At 36.7% G+C, this 18,882-nt stretch overlaps 3 protein-coding genes across 4 annotated transcripts; 1 reads left to right on the forward strand and 2 right to left on the reverse strand.

Annotated features, from left to right (window-relative positions):
* Positions 1–1,291: 1,291 nt before the first annotated feature.
* LOC109184683 (SUMO-activating enzyme subunit 1A-like) lies at positions 1,292–7,016 on the reverse strand. 2 transcript variants are annotated; one of them, XM_019334704.1, is made up of 11 exons: positions 6,895–7,016; positions 6,570–6,670; positions 5,770–5,821; positions 4,970–5,165; positions 3,802–3,881; positions 3,592–3,708; positions 3,412–3,462; positions 3,211–3,277; positions 1,983–2,089; positions 1,803–1,907; positions 1,292–1,724 (listed from the first exon to the last, which is right to left on the reverse strand). In XM_019334704.1, the coding sequence occupies exons 2-11, from the start codon at positions 6,650–6,652 to the stop codon at positions 1,578–1,580; spliced, it is 1,005 nt and encodes a 334-aa protein (XP_019190249.1). In that variant the 5' UTR covers positions 6,653–6,670; positions 6,895–7,016; the 3' UTR covers positions 1,292–1,577. The 2 variants fall into 2 exon arrangements, with proteins under 2 accessions (XP_019190249.1, XP_019190250.1); XM_019334705.1 differs by having other exon boundaries at positions 6,570–6,676.
* A 2,742-nt stretch (positions 7,017–9,758) lies between these two features.
* Positions 9,759–10,894, forward strand: LOC109184673 (uncharacterized mitochondrial protein AtMg00810-like). The gene is made up of 4 exons (XM_019334694.1): positions 9,759–9,914; positions 10,012–10,305; positions 10,395–10,533; positions 10,599–10,894. The coding sequence occupies exons 1-4, from the start codon at positions 9,759–9,761 to the stop codon at positions 10,892–10,894; spliced, it is 885 nt and encodes a 294-aa protein (XP_019190239.1).
* An 841-nt stretch (positions 10,895–11,735) lies between these two features.
* On the reverse strand, positions 11,736–15,056 carry LOC109184681 (calcium-dependent protein kinase 34-like). Its single transcript, XM_019334703.1, has 7 exons — positions 14,144–15,056; positions 13,913–14,056; positions 13,680–13,832; positions 13,270–13,553; positions 12,499–12,626; positions 12,286–12,385; positions 11,736–12,202 (listed from the first exon to the last, which is right to left on the reverse strand). The coding sequence occupies exons 1-7, from the start codon at positions 14,856–14,858 to the stop codon at positions 12,098–12,100; spliced, it is 1,629 nt and encodes a 542-aa protein (XP_019190248.1). The 5' UTR covers positions 14,859–15,056; the 3' UTR covers positions 11,736–12,097.
* Between the last annotated feature and the right edge of the window lie 3,826 nt (positions 15,057–18,882).

An 18,882-nucleotide genomic window follows, 5' to 3' on the forward strand; every position in this document is an offset into this window, starting at 1 on the left:
TTTCGATTTTGAGCTTCCAATACTTGCTTGGTAAAGTTTCAACTTTCAAATTGAGATTGGTCTTGCAGTAGTGAAAATTACTATGCATGTGATGCTAGTTTTAAGACGTGGGAGAAAACACGCATTATATTTCTCCCCAAGTACGAATTTGATGTCTATTGCGAAAAAACTTGCAAGTACTGTTTTGGATGAGACGGGTGTCGACCCAATAATGATTGATGCAAAAGAAGAAGTAACGAGCAAGAAAACTCTTCGTCACTATATTTAGATCTACAGGTTGATGGACTAGCAACTCTCACATCAATATTATCAACTTCTCAATTGTAAAGGGAAAAGAAGTGTTAGTAAAAACTAGCACTAGATTTATTTCCCCTTTCTAGATAGAACAGACATTACAATCTGTTGTGTTTTTTTTTTACTATATGTAAAGTCACATATGATACAAGATTTTATGCTAATTGTATTATCCATACAAGTACTTTTACCTAAATATGGTATCGTTTGCTTGATTGTGTTGGCCTACAAATCTCCAATTATTAATCATGATATATTTGTCAGTTTATATTATCTGGAAGTAGGTGAAACGTCTAATGTTGGTCCGAGCTGCCAAATATCCTGCAATCCTCGCTTATCTCCGCGGCTAGTTGGTGGCCTTTGATCGGACCAAATCATCCATGTCTCCGTGGGCTTTGCTCGCCCCCCCCCCCCCCGCCCCCCCCCCCCCCCCCCCCCCCCAAACCACCGACACGACACCCCAAAAATGAAATCTAATGCATTCTTTATCATTATATTATATTTAATAAATAAAAAGAACACGAAAAATTAATGTTGCAAAAGGCGCAGGGGGACGCTAGCACCTAAGCATCTCTAGGCGGTTGAATAATTCAAGTATATTATCTCCATTTTTTTCACTCAAGTCTAGGAATTGTTAAGACTGTTACGAAATATAATCCACCAAACTAGTCAAATGCATATGTTAGATGATTAGTTGAGTACATGGTTAGAGAAATATAGAAGAGTAGCCAAACAAGAAAAAAAAATCACTTGGCCAAGTTAAGCGCCAACTCGGCTGAGTTGAGCACCAACTCGATTGAGTTAGGCACCCAACTTAGCCGAGTTATGCGCTCAACTCGGCGCCTAGGGCACCTAGTTGACCGATTAGTTGATCGGCTGACTAAAAGGCGCCTAGTGCTGAAACGCCTCGACCTAGGGGCGTCTAGCACTAAGTCGGCTGCTAGACCAATTTTTACAACAATGCAAAAAATAAAGGAAAGGAAACCAACCACGAATCTGAAGGGGAAGTATTAATTCGTTAAATTCCTTGCCAAGTTTCCCCAAGAAAGCAGTTGAAAATGTCACAGAACTTGGCAATATTCAGAAGAGGAATCAACTGTGCCTTCTTTTGTTAAGTATCTAAAAACACAACCTCAAATAGTTTGGTTCTTCTACCTTTAACCACAAGGTACAAAAACGCGTAACTAGTGAATCAGCAATCAGCATGGCTGTAATCTCTTCTAAGGTGTAACTTACAAAAACTTTCTGATACAATATTTAGTTAGGTTACAGAATACCTATGCCTAGAGAACCTCAGCTGTTCTCTTAGCCGGCAAGCATTCAGTCTTGATGTCAGATACATCTTCTATTATGCCTTTGCCATCCATGGCGTCGTAAAAGAAGAAATTCTTAATTGGATCACCTTTGCCAGATATTGCTTTAATCACCTCCTGCACAGGCAAACAATTTTTGGATCAAGAATTGCAAATATGTAGTTGCAGAAAGACAACATTTGCACCGAAGATCACCTGTCCAAGAATTCCTCCGATGATGGCACAAACTGGAGGAAACTCTCTTGTACCTCTTAACAATCGTTTCAAGAGGGAATCAGGAATTTGAGATTCACTCAAGCCCTGAAAACATAAGTGAAATAGATAATGAAATAACTTATAGTAATAACCCAGCTCAATATAGTCTAGTTCACATACCTGAGCCTCACAGAGTTCCTTCCTCAATTTTTGAACATTTAGGAGGTCAGCATCATTAGATGCTGTTTCAGGTTCGCCCCCTTCAAACTCTTCAAACCTTTCTATGACTGCAAGAAATTAATCATTCAGGAGGTCAAGTCAATTAACAAAACATATCACCTGCAGTTGTTCAGTTTATATTAGGGGTGAGCAAGGAGAAGATTGGATTGGTTTGGGGTGAATTTGATCTGCTAGGGGTGCGGATCCAATCCGATCCGCTAATCGCAAATTTGGCGAATTGGATGTGGATTGAATGGCGGATTTCAAGTCTGACTTGAAGCAATGTTTATTGAGCTTGTGATTGTGAAAGAGAGACATAAAACCCTAGGCTAAGTGTAGAAAATTAAAAATCGAATTATAATTTTAGATTTGGACTGCACCGAGACACTCAGTAGTGGGCTACTAGGCTTATAGTCTATATGTGCGTGTATACACACACACACACACACACGTTTTGGTAGCGGATTTTGAGAAGTCACATCCGCATCCCATCCACCTTAAGTGGATACTGATTGAATTGGAGCGGATTTGGTGGATCCTTGCTCACCCCTAGTTTATATGACACAATATCCAATGTGCTAAAGCTAAGTGCTATGTCATTTAAGGCATGTAAAAGTGTCTGATCACCCCTTGCAAACAGAAGATAAAAAACATAAGACCAAATGCTGTCACGAATTAACAATCCTAGCCTACCTTTACATTTCTCAAGAGCAGAGTTAGATTCAGAAAATAAAAGAAATGGTTAGGGAAATTAGTTCATAGAGAATTTGCAAATAAAAAATACATCATAGGCAGCTCATCCGCGATTCCTAAAAAGCAATTCCTGACTTTAAAGTGTTGAGTGTTGACAAGAGGCCTTTTTTTAATACCATGCAACAACACAGCAGAATGGAATGAAGAGTTGGGGTGTAGCTGACAAAAATGATGTTGAGAAACAGTGCTAAAGTGGGAGAGTGGAGTTGCAGGGTGCAATTATAGTAAATTCTATACATCAGGTTTGCTTCAAGAGTTTTTAGATACACTCTTTTTTCAGCAGTAATATTCATCTAGTCATTATACACCTCTTCATTGGATCGTTCCTTGTTTACACTTAGAATGACTTGTCAAATGAAATAATAAAAGTAATTTGCATTACCACTCAAGAAAAGTATACAGAAATCACAAGATATAGAGTTCTTTGCTATTTTACCTCTCATAGCAAAGAATAGCTTTGCCATTCTCTTAGGTAAACCTCTCCATGGGACTGCAATAGCTTCCTGTGGAAAATAAACAAGCAATTGCCATATGAATAGAAAACCAACAACTCTGAAGAATCATACTTCCACCTAGTGGTACAATATAAAAGCAAAGGTTAAAAAAAAGTGTTAATTAAACCTTCAGAAAGTGATACCTCAAAACTTGGATAGTTCAGTTGGCAATCACTCATTTCTTCAGATTTTTTCTGTCAAAGGAGAAAATTGACAGGTTATAAAGAGGTTTAGGTGTTATCTAGAAATAGCAATAATTAAAAAGTAAAGTTAGCAACTAGGTAAAAAGAGATATAATAAAAAGAGATAAGCTCATTTCTAACCTTAGAATAGGTGTAGCTCTGCAAATCAATGAAAATCTCACCACAAGAATCTCTAACATCCACGGCATAAAAAGCAATGCGCTTTGACAACTTTCGACACTTTGCATTTACAGATTTCTGTGGAGGAATTGCAGAAAGAATATGAAAATCATTTTAAAAAAGTGACAGAATTTCATATTCGATGAGTAAATGCAAATGTATAAAGAATACCTTTGTTGAAAGAGAGCAGTGGCTGATAACAACAGCGTCAAACTTATCAAAGAAATCAGCATCAAAACTTGACAAATCACCTTAGAATGTAAATAGTGTATTTGTTAGTATCGTCAGAATAGGATACTAAATTTCATTCGAGACCAGCACTTTCAATATGAAATATGAACAGCTTTATAACACAAAAATGACTTTGAAAATACATCCAAGTGAATTCAGTAAAAATGCAAAAACGCTAAAGGACTTCAAAACAAAATGTGCAACATTCTATATGCCCATACACTCTTTTTCCTTCTCAATAGTTCTCGTTATTTTCCAAAACATCAAGTTTTATATATATATATATATATATATATATATATATATATATATATATATATATATATATATATATATATATAAAATTAAAATCAGCATGTGGAAGCAACCCTCATACATAGTCCCTCAAGACGTCGAAGTCAAAATTCCTTAATATGAAGCTTCTTGGTTATGAACAGGTTGTAGGCAAACTTAACTTTGTTCTCAGAGGTGTAGTAATTTCTAGGACTTGAACCCATGACATAATTTTTCACTGGTGAGCACATGACAACTGCAACATATGCATCTTCCATAGTATCTCAAGGCCATATGAGATGAAAGTAGTAATATGCGTAATCCTCTATGTAGGGGCCCTTAAGCATACATAGGGCATATCAGCAGTATTGACTATTGAGAAATAGGTATGCCAATGCCATGCACATTTTCTCAAACATAAACAGGTAGCAATGCTTGCAATTTGATGTATACTAACAATAACATTTGGAATAGTCTAAGTAGCAGCCCCCAAGCATAGTAAATAATGGCAGTCTTGAGAAAATAAGTCTTCTATTTACATATCTTTTATGTATAGTCCTTGTAGCTTGATGTACAAAACATGTAACACTTATTGAAATATACTACGGCATGTAAATTATGTAGAACAATATGACAAGAAATTAATTAAATACAGCTAGAGGGATCCATTCTAATTCTAACATTTACTAAGAGAGTTAATGTTAGCCATATAAATTAAGCATAGTTCACCAAAAGCACAAATCTTGTCAGGTGCCTTAAGAGAAAATGCTATGCTTAAGTTGAATTGTTAATGCAAGCTGTTTCAATAGTCTCATAACTCATAAAGTGAACTAACCTTTTTGGACAGAAACATAAACCATAGGGTTGAATTCTTTCAAAGAATCACAACAGAGCTCGGCAACAGATTTCCCACCGAAAACATTTTCATCTGGGGGAATGAGGAAATTAGCAGAAAGTAATTCCTCGGTCACCATGCGATCATCATTCAGCGTCAAACTACCAACTCCAGCTAAAACAATATTTTTGCAGAACTGCAAATATAGATAAAGGAAATACTCTGCAGTTTCTTATTCAAGCAAATATAACTCCTAATGACAGTCTAAAATAAATCCTTTAAGAGTTCCAACGGCAACCTAACCGATGTTCCATACAGCATATTCCAGTTAGGAAAACGGTCAATGTAACCACAATGTACTAGACTCAAGAGTATATCACCACAAAATTATTAGCAAGTTTTTTGAAGTATGTTATGTGCTCCCGTCATGGGCAAGAAAACATAGGGAAAAAGGAAGAAAGAATAATAGTTGGAAAAAGAAAAGAAGAGAAGAAGACACTGGGTTTGCTTGAGACCCAAAACTCCCTTAGACCCTTTTTGGGATTAAACTTTTGCTTGTTATTATTCTGAATAATACTCTCTTTTTATAGGGTAAAATACAACTCATAGAATGACTAAATAAGCTAAGTAATCTGTTGAAATCTTCTAAATAATTAAACTACCTAAATTAATTCGAAGACTAAGAATAATAAGGTAACTATTTAGTAATTTCTAAATAACTATTTATTAGTTTCTAAATAACTATTTAGTAATTTATTAATATCTAAAATAAGACTTCCTCAGAGCATGTATCAAAGTACCTCTACAGCAGTCCCTTTGAGTCCACTGACAAACACATGAGCTTTACTGAGGCTGTTGCAACAAAAAAAAAAAATGTTAAATGAATTGAAGTTTGTCATTGAAAATGTAAATACCAAATAAACAAGAACCATTGGCATGTGGATAATGTGAGAGATAGTATAACTACTTCCTGTTAGCAGCTGCATAAATTGCCATTCTTTTAAGAGTAGATAATAGATGAGCACATTGACAGACTTTGTAGTAAAAATACATGAGCAAGTTGGGGTATGCAGCAAATCTTATGTGGAATTACAAGACATAATAAATTATAGCAAGAAACTATGAATAATTAAAAAAAATGCTAGCATCATTGCTACTAAACCTAATCCTAGCTATTGATGCTGAACTAAAAAGCTAAACCTCAAGCACTATTACTAGAGCGAGTATAGCTTGCTGATGGTAGTAAACAACCTAAAGTATTCTGATAGTGAAAGTGTGAAACACCAACTTTTTTCAGTTTTCTACCACTGGCGCTCTGGCAGTCTTCATAATATTTAGGGAACAGGGTTGCTTTTTTTTTAAAAAAAATACTACCGACTCTATTACATTGTAGTATTTGTTCAAACATAATTTCTCAACCTAATGAAGCACACAGAGTCAACAGCACTCAAACAGGGTTACTTTGTTCCTCTCACTTTAGACTTTGATTTTCCCAAGTCTATAGAAGCAAATAACAATTGAGCAACAGATATTAAGCACTACTAACCATTAAAAAAAAAAAAAAAAAAAAACTAAGCGAGCGTGTAAGTATAAAACATACCGTCTTTGAGCATCAACGCCCCAGACCCTAATCTGACGATCGTAGATGGCAGTTTCCTGCTCTGTCAACTCCGCTCGCTCCATATTCCCGAACAAAACAGCCTGTAACTCAAAATGGAACTCCATTTGTTCGTTTCCATAGTTTACAAATAGCTCGGAAAATAGAAAATCTAAAAATTAGGGTTTTGAATTATGAAAATCGGTAACAGACAGTAAAGCACCAGTAACAAATTTGAAAGCAGTATGCATAATTCGTAGTTCGTAGGAAAAAGGGGGCCGAATTGAGACGGAAAATTGAATAGGTAGCTTTGAATCCGACGACTTACTGTAAGAATCAAGAGTTGAGGGTAGTGCGAACCGTCTTCTTCCTTAGGCTCCTTGCTCGACAAGTCGACAGTTGCCCTCTATCCGTGATTTTCCATTTTTCCCACTTATGCCTCGTCTTATGTCAAAGTGCAAATACCAATTTTAGTCCACAACTATGAACAAAATGACATTTTTAGTCTAAATATTTAATTCCTTTCAATTTTCATACACAATTATTATTTTAATACCAATTTTTATCAACGACTATTATTTTAGTGTCAAAATTTATCACCCGAGTCACCTCTTTGTTTAACAAATGCCAAAATATGAAATTATGAAGGATATTTTCATCATTTTCAAATTAAGATCTCAATTTGAGCATAAATAAAGGGATTTAAGCCCTACGGTTTATCTCAAATTCGCAGCTCTCCTCCTCAAATTAAGGTAGAAGAGGAAGAGAACTGCGAATTGAGATCAATCTTAGGGCTTAAATACCTTCTTCTTCTTTTTTTTTTGAAAACCAAAGAAAATAACTTTATTAAACCAAATGCTCAATACAAGAAGGAATAGTAAACAACCAAATGAAAGGATTAGTATGAGAACAAGTCGCCATAACTAACGCATGAGCCGCTTTGTTCACTGATCTAGAAATGAACTGAATAGACACTCTTTCAAGGTGTCGTTGAATATCCCGACACTCACTGATGATACATCATATAAAAGTATAATTCGATGATGAACCTTCAAAAAACTTACACACCGTTTGACAGTCATAATAAACCATAATCTTCGTGAAACCCCTTTCTTTAACCCAAGAGATCGCCTCTTTAATAGCAATTGCTTCCACTAAATGCGCATTCTTTAACCCAAGAGAGGGCCTCTTTAATAGCAATTGCTTCCACTAAATGCGCATCACTCATGCACGGAATGGGACCTTTTTTGCCGCCATATAAACGCCATTAGCATCCTTCATAACAACACCAAAACTAGCTTCATTGGTCTCTGGAAATACGGCAGCATCCACAAATAAACAAATTGTGTCTTCTGGCACTTCCAATACATTCAAATGCGGTGGATGAGGAGTTCGGTCACTGGAATTAGTGTTTGCCATTTGTTGCCAATCATGCAAAATGACGAAAATGTCCTTAAAATTTTTAGATTCCGACATGTCTAAATGGAAGGGTGATCAGCGTGATGAATTCTAGTACCAAAATAATGAGCAAACACCAATTTTGATCACACGAGTATTAACAAAATGACAGTTTTGGTCCACATACTTAATTCCTACCAATTTTCATCCACAACTATTGTTTTAGTACCAATTTTCATCCACGACTATTATTTTAGTGTCAAAATTCATCACGACGGTCACACATCCGTTTAAGGCATGCCGAAATTTAAAAATTTTAAGGGTATTTTCATCCTTTTCAACTTAAGATCCCAATTTGAACATGAATAAATGGATTTAAACCCCTAAGATCGATCCCAGTTCGCAATTCTCATTTTCATCCTACCTTAGTTTGAGGAAGAGAACTGTGAATTGTGATGATCTTAAGGCGTAAATCATTTTATTCATACTCAAATTGGGATCTTAATTGGGATGATGCGGTCCGGTCGCATGACCACATTGCCAAGCCGCTTGCTGAACCGCCAACTGCACCCGCTGCCGTGCCTAGCCAGTCCAGTCCCGAGACCGTGGTCGAGTCTGAGCGGACTGTCACGGAGCAGCCGACTGCTCGGCCGTGTGGCCGTCCGCGCGGTCGGTCTCGTCATCCCGTTTCACCAACTCGTGCTCGGTCTCACGGTATGGCTACACGGAGCACGGGGCCACATGATCATGTCGCACTGTCCGCTGATGTTACTACTGAGTAGACCTGGCAATTATGGACACGACACGAAACCGGACACGAAAATAACGGGTTAGTGTTTAGCCTTAACGTGTCCCGGGTCGATAACGGGTTGACCCGTTATGTTTCGTGTCTTAACGGGTCAACCCGTTAAACATATTAAGAACCCGTTTAACCCGTTAATATTATCGTGTTAACGGGTTAACACGAACCCGTTTACTAAACCTGTTTATAACCCGCTAAGAATCATTGTTATTTAGGTAAGAACCATTGTCATTATTGAGATTACAAAAGATATTATGAACATGATGACTAAGGATGAATTTACTACATTAGGCCAAGATCCTTCACCAATTAATTGATATTCAACAATTTGAAATTTGAATTTTTATTGTGTTCAATTTTATTCTAAAAACTTGTATAGACTCCTTTAATTATGATATTTGGATGTTATTTTTTTCTTTTTATGAATGTTATGAATTGAATATTTTTAGTTTGTTTGATGAATTGAACGGTAGTTTTTATTTATTTATTTATTTTATAGAACTTAACTTTTTTTTTTTTTGAAAGTTACTGGCTCTATTACATTGTAGTATCTGTTCATATACTTTCTCAACCTACTGAAACACAAAGAACCAATAACGCCTCCACTGAGGCTCGAACTAATTTTAGTTTTTTAAATATATTAATGGAAATAGCGGGTTTAAACGGGTTTCGTGTCATATCGTGTCGACACGACTTGAAACCTGTTAACAAAACATGTTTATCGTGTCAACCCGTTAACAAATCGTGTTCGTGTTCGTGTTAAAATTTTAAACCCGTTAACCATAACGTGTCGTGTCCGTGTTTAGCCTTATCGTGTTCATGTCGTTTTCGTGTCGACCCGTTAACGGACCCGTATACACGAATTGCCAGGTCTACTACTGAGCCCACGTGCTACTCTCAAGCGGTCAAATGAGTGGCTTGATGCAATGGACTTGGAATTTAATGCCCTGGTGCTTAACAATACATGGTAACTTGTTCCTTATAAATCAGGTATGAATGTGGTTGGTTGCAAGTGGGTGTTTAGAACCACAAGGAAAGCTGATGGTTCAATTGAGCGTCACAAGGCTCGATTAGTTGCCAAGGGTTTTAATCAGGTGGCTGGTGAGGACTTCTTTGAGACTTTCAGTCCCGTGGTTAAACCGACTACGGTACGTCTTCTCTTATCTTTAGCAGTTTCTCGTGGATGGACTATTCGACAGTTGGATATCCACAATGCTTTTTTGAATGGCAACTTGGCTGAGACAGTTTATATGTGACAGTCGCCTGGCTATGAGGACAAATCTATGCCTGGGCATGTGTGTCTACTTCAACGTTCTCTGTATGGGTCTCAAACAAGCCCCTCGTGCATGGTTCACACGTTTGCATGATTTTCTGGTTTCTGTGGGCTTCTCGCCTTCCAAAACCGATGTCTCTTTGTTTATTTACTCACGTGGCAATATTCAGCTTTATTTTTTGGTTTATGTGGATGACATCTTGGTTATGGGTTCTAATTCAACTCATGTGGCTACTCTTATTGATAAATTGGCTCTTGAATTTAAAGTTCGTGATATGGGTGTGCCTTTTTTTTTTTTTTTTTTTTTTTGGGTATTGAGACTGTTCCGGTGTCTGGAGGCATGCTTCTGTCTCAGCAACGGTATATGAAGGATATTCTCAAGCGAGCAGGTATGGTGGATTGCAAGCCCGTTGCCACGCCAGTTTCCACCACAAAAGCCGTGACAAGTGATGAGGTTCCGTATGCTGACCCCACTCAGTACCGCAGCCTTGCAGGTGCTCTGCAGTATCGTACGGTAATCCGTCATGATCTCTCTTATGCTGTTAATCGTTTGTGTCAGCACATGCACTCTCCTACTACGGCGGACTGGCGGCTTTGAAGAGAGTTTTACGGTATGTGAATGAGATACTCAATCTTGGTCTCAATATTTCCTCTTCTACCTCTCTAGATATTCATGCATATTCTGATTCGGATTGGACCGGCAATCTGGATGACCGAAAGTCAACTAGTGGTTTCGCTGTGTTTCTGGGGAGCAATCTTGTTTCATGGGTATGTCGAAAACAGCGCACCGTGGCTCGTTCCTCAACTGAAGCTAAGTACAAAGGGCTGGCTGATGTTTCTGCAGAAGTTACTTAACTTGTTTCTCTGATGAAGGAAATTGATTTTGCACCATCTTCTGCGCCTAAGCTCTGGTGTGACAACCTTGGAGCCACTTATTTATGTGCTAATCCGGTGTTTCATGTTCGCACGAAGCACATTGAAATCGACTATCACTTTGTTCGTGACAAAGTAGCAAAGAAGGAGTTGCAAGTTCATTTTATTTCTACCAAAGATCAAATAGCAGACATTTTTACTAAAGCTCTTTCGTCCTTACGTTTTAATTTACTCCGTCGCAAGCTCAATGTTTTGGCTAGCCAACCTTGTGCCTGAGGGAGAGTATTATTTGAACTATATTATTAGCATTAGATTGTGACTACCTTATTCGTGTTAGACTAGGATTCTATCTAGTATTTATATAGTATCTTATTTACCTATCTTAATTTTAAACCAAACACAGGAATCTAACCTTGCCAGTAATCTAACATTCCCTATGGTAATCTAACATTCCATAAACCAAACGCCCCTAAAAGTGATATATAGACACAATGACATCAAATTAAATTGGTTGCTAAATCAAGAGTGAACCTTAATTAACAGCAATTCATGAATTTAATTAACAAAAAGGGAAAAAAAGTAAATAAATTAAAGGACAAAAATGGCCAGGAACGACTTAATTAAGTACTATAAATACTGACAAAATTAAACATCCTTAACAGCGTAAAACGTTAATCAATGAATCTTTTTTTTTTAAATGAAAAGAAGTTTCCTCAAGTCACCAATGAAACTTCCGGATGGCTCTCTGGAAATGGATTCATTCATAATTACAGGTACGTAGGTTTTGTTTTGTTTTGGTTTTTGTTTTTTTGCTCTTTTTTTTTTTTTTTAATAGAACGTTGTTAATATCCGGACTACAATCCTTGACTTCGTGGGATCTCATCATCATCATGATCTGAAATTTGTTCCATCCATCCATCCATCCATCCATCCATCCATCTATATTCACATTTGTAGTATATATATGTTTGATCTTCAATTCCCTCGCCAACAACAAAGCTAAAATAATCGTCATCTCACTAACTGTACGTACTGCGGGCATTTCCTCTCTTCCAATAATATATATAATTCTCCGATCCTTAGCCACCTCTGCATGCATGCATATATATATGTACGTGACAACGTAACCCCGGCCCATCCTTCGACGATATTAATAATAATAATGAAACATTTTATTTTATTTTACTATGAGTCGAACGACACGTCTCTTCTTTTCTTTGGGTTCGCTGCTGCATCCGGGTTGCCTTTCTTCATCATGGCCACAAACTCGTCGTAGTTAATCCTCCCATCCTGCACACATTATGTTTTCAAATTAAATACATATAGTTTTGAATGAAACCCGGATTAATGTGTTTTAAGTTAGTTGTACTTACATGGTCTGAGTCGACTTCAGAAATAATTTCTTTTATGTCCTTGTCGTCACCCATGCCGAATTCTCTTAGAGCTTGCTCTAATTCCTCGATTGTAATGTAGCTGCAGGTTACAAACGAATTGAATCATGGGTCACATCGAGACTGATCATGTTTAAACTGGTTGAATATGATAATGGTAGCAGGTAGCTAGGTTTAAGGTTGTTTTTTACTTACCCACTATTGTCTTTGTCGAAGTACTGGAATGCGATGTATAGATGCTCTTCTCTGTCCATTCGGTTCATCTGCATTGTTGCTGTAATGAATTCTTCGTAGTCTATTGTGCCGTTTCCATCAGCATCAGCCTGGTTTCATTTTTGGATAGATTTCAAATAATAATAAGTCAGAAAAAGTAATTATTATTATTATTATTATTATTATTAGGATAAAATTAAAGAAGCTTTTTTCTCCCAAAAAGTGGAATCTTCAATCCAAAGGAGGTTTGAGAGAATGTAAATTACGATGACTCAATGACTCGGTCGGCATGGCCAAATGGCGGTGCACACAAAAATCTGTCCACTTAGACATAATCTCCACACTATGACGGAATCGGTCCACTTTGGACATAATCCCTATACAGGCTGAATCAACTGACAACTTTAGCATAATTCCACATTCACTGTGGCAGAATCTGCCCACTTTAGACATAATCATCACACTCATTGTGGCAGGATCTACCCACACAATCTGTCCACTTTGGACATAATCTCCACACAATTTGCCCACTTTGGACATAATCTCCACACAATTTGAAGAATCTGTCCACTTTGATTTGGATATAATCCACACACTGTGACAGAATCTGTCTATATTATGATTATAGAGGTCCAAACATTGATCTCTTCTTCCAAATACGGTCAACTGAACCAGTCAGCTAAAATTAACCAGTCAGCTAAAATTAAAGAAGCTGAACATAAAGTGGGAGATGGAAGGATGGACTTAGCTTACAGCTTCCATGAGTTGCTTGACTTCGTATTCGGACAGTTTTGTCCCTTGCTTAGACAGGCCTTGCTTCAATTCCTCGAGGGTAATCGTGCCACTTCCGTCGGTATCCATGGTTCTGAACATATCCTTCAACCCCATGATTTCTTCCTCGGAGAGGCAACCTGCGATGACCCTGAGCGCAACTTTCTTGAACTTGTTCATGGCTCTGAACTGCTTCAATCTATCCAAAACAGCATTGTCAAGCGGCGTGTCTGGTGCTTCTCCATCCTCCTTGATCCATGCATGATCTGATCATCCATCATTTCATTCACATTATTAATTACTCATATATATTTATATCTATATCTATATGATGGATCAAGAATATATATATATATATATATATATATGGGCATGCATGCATGCATGCATACTTAGAACTTCCAATGCTGTTAATCTTTGCTTGGGGTCGGAATTCAACATTTTCTTGACCAGATCCTTTGCCCCAGGCGAAATCGCTGGCCATGGGTCGCTCGAAAAATCCACATGCCCACGCAAAATTGCATTGAATATTCCATTCTCAGATTCTGCACCCACGCGTATCAATTAGCTGAAAGCTGATTGGGTTAGCTGATCTGACCAACTAATATAATATAAATAATAATACCTGCCCAGAAAGGAGGAACACCACAAAGAAGAATGTATAGCATAACACCAACGCTCCATATATCAACCTCTGGCCCATAGCTTCTCTTCAAGACTTCCGGTGCAATGTAATACGCACTACCCACAATGTCCTTGAACACATCTCCTGAATATATATATATGAATTCAAGAATGAATCCCGACAGAGAATATGGTCTAAGATGATGTAAATCATGGTAACTAACATAGATACCTTGTTTGTAGAAGACGGAAAGACCGAAATCTGTAGCCTTGAGAGGGGCATCTTCGTCTTTGCTGAGGAGGAGGAAATTCTCGGGTTTGAGATCTCTGTGAATGACGCCCATGGAATGGCAAGTGTGGACGATCTGGACGATGGTTCTGAGGAGGGACGCGGCGGCGCGTTCCGTGTAGTGCCCCTTGGCGATGATGCGATCGAAGAGCTCTCCCCCGGCGCACAGCTCCATGACCAGATGGACCGAGTGCTTGTCCTCGTACGCCCCTTTTAGCTGTACGATGTTGGGCTGTCCTGTCAGGTGGTGCATGATCTGTACTTCCCGTCTCACATCCTCGATATCCTCCTTGTTCACCAGCTTCCTCTTCGCGATTGTCTTGCACGCGAACTGCTCTCCCGTCTGTTTATCCGTGCACAGGTGGGTAACCCCGAACTGGCCCCTCCCCAGCTCCTTCCCGATCGTGTAGTTCGTCCGGACGTCGCTCATCGGCCGGCCGAGGACCGGTCCGATGGCCGTCGGCTTCGAGGAGTGGCCTGGAGAGGGAGGAGTCGTTTTCGTCGGAAGATTACCATTCCCGTGCGCGGAGCCGTTTTCGCCGCACCCATTCTCGCCGCCGCCGTTGTGGGACGCGGATCCCTCCGCGTTCTGGTCGGCGGCTTTGTTTTCCTGCGCGGCGGCGTCAGGTGCAGCTTCCCCCGAGCAACAGTTCCCCATTTAATGATTAATTAATTGGTAGATCAGAGGCCCGGCGGCGGAGGAGGAGGAGGAGGTGTGAGACGTCGAGAATGCCAAAAGGGGGCGGCGGGGCGGTCAGCGGTGGCCTTCGCGGCGCGCGGGCCGGGAGGGAGGGGAGAGAGCGAAAGCGGACAATAGTAGGGGGGCTGTGGGAGTGGGGTAGCTAGAAAAGATTGTTTAGGCCCGGGGAGTGGAGAGAGAATAGAATAGTATTGGTGTATACAAGAGAGAGAAAATGAAGGAGCTAATTTGAGGTCAAGAAATATTTGGATGCCGCATCACACCTTCTCCACTGGTCAAGGATTTTTGTTCCAACAGATTTTCTAGGAGAAGCATTTCTTCTCTTTTTTTCTTAATTCTTTTTTTTTTTTTTTAAATTTTCCCTCTAATTAATATATCATTTTATTTTATACTTAAAGTGAGAATAATCTGGATTAAATCTAAGTCATGTTGCAAAGTTTAACTAAAATTTTGCCCATATAAACATATTACTATATTTTAAAAATAAAGAGTTAATCGAGTATAGTAGTTTTATCACGTTTAATCCTAAATTTTCAAATTAATCACATCATTTGACTTTCAAATTGTTAATATTTGTTGTTCAAGTTAACTACTCATGGTGCTTCAACTTTCAAATTCAACCAATTGTGGTCTTCATGAAAGGACCATGGGTGGTTAAAATTTGATATAATTAAAGGATCATGGGTGTTTAACTTGAACCATGGATGATAACAATTTAAAAGTTAAAGGATTATGGGTGATCAATATAAAAGTCTAAGACTAAACATGACAAAATCATTATATTCGGAGGACCACTTATAGTATTAACTCAAAAATACAAGTAATGGAATATATTTATAATTTTTTATAAATGAATTATTGAATGTGCATCGCTTCATTTTTGGAGTGTGTATTGTGATTTCCTGTATATTCAATAGGCATCTATATGTTGAGACTATTATATTATTTGTGTAAAACAGTACTGAACTATAATTCAATAAAGCCCTCTCATCTATTTTATATTTGTAACTTACCAAATTGTTGTAGTATTTTGTCTCTCTTATTTTGTGATTTATTTGATTTAAACAAAATTATGATTTATTTGGCAATATATTATAACTAAAGATTTCTTTATTTGGAACAAACGGTAAGTTTACCACAAATATTTGGATGCATCTTGCTGTAGGGAACTTCATGAAAATATGAAGAAATAGAGCCTATGAGACTAATTTGTGAAGATTTTAATTTTAAACATGGATAAAAACATGAAAAAATTACTCTCAAAGGACATTTGGTTCAAGTTATCTAAGATAACAAATGTTATATTTGGTTAGTAATGTAACATTCCTATGTTTAGTTAGATTTATATAATATTCCCATAGAATCAAAGATAACCTCCACATCCGTTTTTTTGAGGGAATGTGATTCCCCCCTCTTCCTTAGGTAATATAAGGTTCCCTTGATTATTATTATTATTATTACTAGTATTTGCGTCTGTGCGTTGCACGGAATGAATTTGTTATAATGTTTTAAAAATATTTAGATCGATATACAATTGTATAAATTATAACATCGAATATTATAAAGTGCATTATTAATTGAAGAATTGAGTTAGATCAATTATGTTTTCTAATGTTATCATTGCTTGAATTCTAGCAAATAATTACCCAATTAATAGCTAAAGTGTAGATATACGCATCCGGTGTTGAAACTTGAGAGGTTTTATATATCAGAGTTTAGGATTTGTATTAATTATGCTAATTAGCTCGTTTTCTAGCAACTTAGTTATAAAAATTATTTGTACAGAATATATATTTTCTATGTAGATATATAGCAATTTTGTCATCTTTGTATAAAAAGAAAACATAATATCATTTGTTTGAACTACACATTATTGAAAACCTCTTTGTAGAAAACATTGGTAGTAGTAACAAAATTTTGTCCATCATCTTCAGGCCATCAGGATGGGTGACTCGGGAAAAAGTCACATACAAATGACTGTGATTAAAGACTGATTTTTTCAACAATAACCCAATGTGAGTTAGTGTTTGGCCCTGACTTTTGTTGATATATAGTCACGGCATATGCAAGCATCAACGGGAATTATTTACGCTGGAATTTGAAGGGCAATCTCATATCAGAATGGGTGAAAGACATTCGGGGGATAAGAACTTTGGTTTTCCGGCCTTGATGTGTCCCATTAACTATTCTTGCTTCGACAATGTGATCTGTCAATATTGTGACGATGAGGCGCGTACCGTTGCAAAGACCAAGAGAGTGGTCTATATTCCGCAATAACATAACAGGTGCACCAACCTTTAATGTCAATGAATTATTAGGAAGTCCAGACAATCTCAAACTATTTAAGAATTCAGGAGTGTGTACTTTCTATTTTTCCCCCCTTTTTAAGAACATATTGACTGCAATGGTTTACTATTAATTAGTATTCAAAAAATTGGAAAAAGAATTCATCTTTAAACAAATAAGATGGAAAAGGAATCTTTCATTTTTATGCAAATACAAATGGGATTGTAATATATTAGTTAATTACCGTACACTAATCTATACCAATATGAATATTAATTAACTGGTTCCTCCCAAATGCTCTGTTGGGCGGGGTGTGGGGGCCCTTAGGGTTGGGGTTCAGCCTTTTGGAAGAATGAATATTAATTAACTGGTAAAAAGAATTAATAAAGCTTAATTCTTAACAAAATTTTATATGGAAATTAACTAATATCTAATGAATTGGAAAAAGAATTAGTTAATTAATGATAGGGAAAATAGCACTTTTTCCCCCTGAGTTATGTACTTATAGCACTTTTTCCCCCTGAATTGTTCAAGTGGCTGTTTTTCCCCCTGAAATGTTAAATGGACATATTTACCCTTAAAATAAATATTTTATTTATTTTTCTTCTCCAACAAATTATGACCATAATTTGGTTCAAACCAAACAGACATTATAGCAACTAAACCGAAATATTCCAATTACAATTTAGAATCGAAATTCGATATTTAGATTTTATTAAAAAATCGTGAACCGGAACGGCTGGTTCATGTTCCAAACTGAAAAAATAAAATACATTTATTGCTGAATTCAGACTATTTTAAAATAAAAATAAAATTTTAAAATAAAAACGGTTCAAAATCGCGAACCGGATCCGGAACCACCCGTTCACGGTTCAAGATCTAATTTTTTTTAATTCATAATTTTAATAAATTGAAATCCAAATATTGGGTTCTAGATCTGAATCATAACCGAAAACTTTTAATTCGATTGCTATAGTGTCAGGTTCAGTTCGAACCGAATCGTGGTCATCCGTACGTATACGCAATAATTTGATGGAGAAGTAAAATAAATAAAATGTTTACTTTAAGGGTAGAAATGTCAATTTAATATATCAGGGGGAAAAACCACCACTTTTAGAATAATTGAGGGGGCTAATGTGCTTACCTAAGTAATTCAGGGGGAAAAAGTGCTATAAGCATACAACTCAGGGGGAAAAAGTGTCATTTTCCCTTAATGATATGAAAAAAAAAAAAAAAAGAATTTCGTTGAAATTTTAATGAATTTGAAAAAGAAAAATTAGTTAATTATTGACATGAAAAATTCTAAGAAAATTCTAATATATTAGTTAATTTCCATATAAAATTGTAGTCAATATATATTATTAATTTTGTAATACAAATGAGATTCTTCATTCACTATCAACTCCTAGTCAAAATGTTAAATAATTAAAAAATATAATAATAAAAATTAAAATACTAACTCTACATGTGTGTGTCAATATATACTATTAATTTTGTAATACAAATGAGATTCTTCATTCCCCTTCAACTACTCCTAGTCAAAATGTTAAATAATTGAAAATTTTAATAATAAAAATTAAAATACTAACTCTTCGTGGTGTGTGTGTACTGACAACATTAATTACATATACGTAATTAATTAATATTCTTATTAGTTTGAGCGAAAAATTTGAAAAGAATGGTTTTACTTTTATTA

The sequence above is a fragment of the Ipomoea nil genome, unplaced genomic scaffold (assembly GCF_001879475.1).
Source record: "Ipomoea nil cultivar Tokyo-kokei standard unplaced genomic scaffold, Asagao_1.1 scaffold1280, whole genome shotgun sequence".
Classification (NCBI taxonomy): domain Eukaryota; kingdom Viridiplantae; phylum Streptophyta; class Magnoliopsida; order Solanales; family Convolvulaceae; genus Ipomoea; species Ipomoea nil.

Coding starts and splice junctions, on each gene's coding strand:
- LOC109184683 (XM_019334704.1), bottom strand. CDS start 6,652: ATGGAGCGAGCGGAGTTGACAGAGCAGGAAACTGCCATCTACGATCGT. Junction 5,822..6,569: donor GGCGTTGATGCTCAAAGACG/GTATGTTTTATA, acceptor TTGTTGCAACAG/CCTCAGTAAAGCTCATGTGT. Junction 5,166..5,769: donor TCAAAGGGACTGCTGTAGAG/GTACTTTGATAC, acceptor CTATATTTGCAG/TTCTGCAAAAATATTGTTTT.
- LOC109184673 (XM_019334694.1), top strand. CDS start 9,759: ATGAATGTGGTTGGTTGCAAGTGGGTGTTTAGAACCACAAGGAAAGCT. Junction 9,915..10,011: donor CCGTGGTTAAACCGACTACG/GTACGTCTTCTC, acceptor TGGCTGAGACAG/TTTATATGTGACAGTCGCCT. Junction 10,534..10,598: donor TCAGTACCGCAGCCTTGCAG/GTGCTCTGCAGT, acceptor CGTTTGTGTCAG/CACATGCACTCTCCTACTAC.
- LOC109184681 (XM_019334703.1), bottom strand. CDS start 14,858: ATGGGGAACTGTTGCTCGGGGGAAGCTGCACCTGACGCCGCCGCGCAG. Junction 14,057..14,143: donor TTCCGTCTTCTACAAACAAG/GTATCTATGTTA, acceptor ATATATATTCAG/GAGATGTGTTCAAGGACATT. Junction 13,554..13,679: donor AACAGCATTGGAAGTTCTAA/GTATGCATGCAT, acceptor ATGGATGATCAG/ATCATGCATGGATCAAGGAG.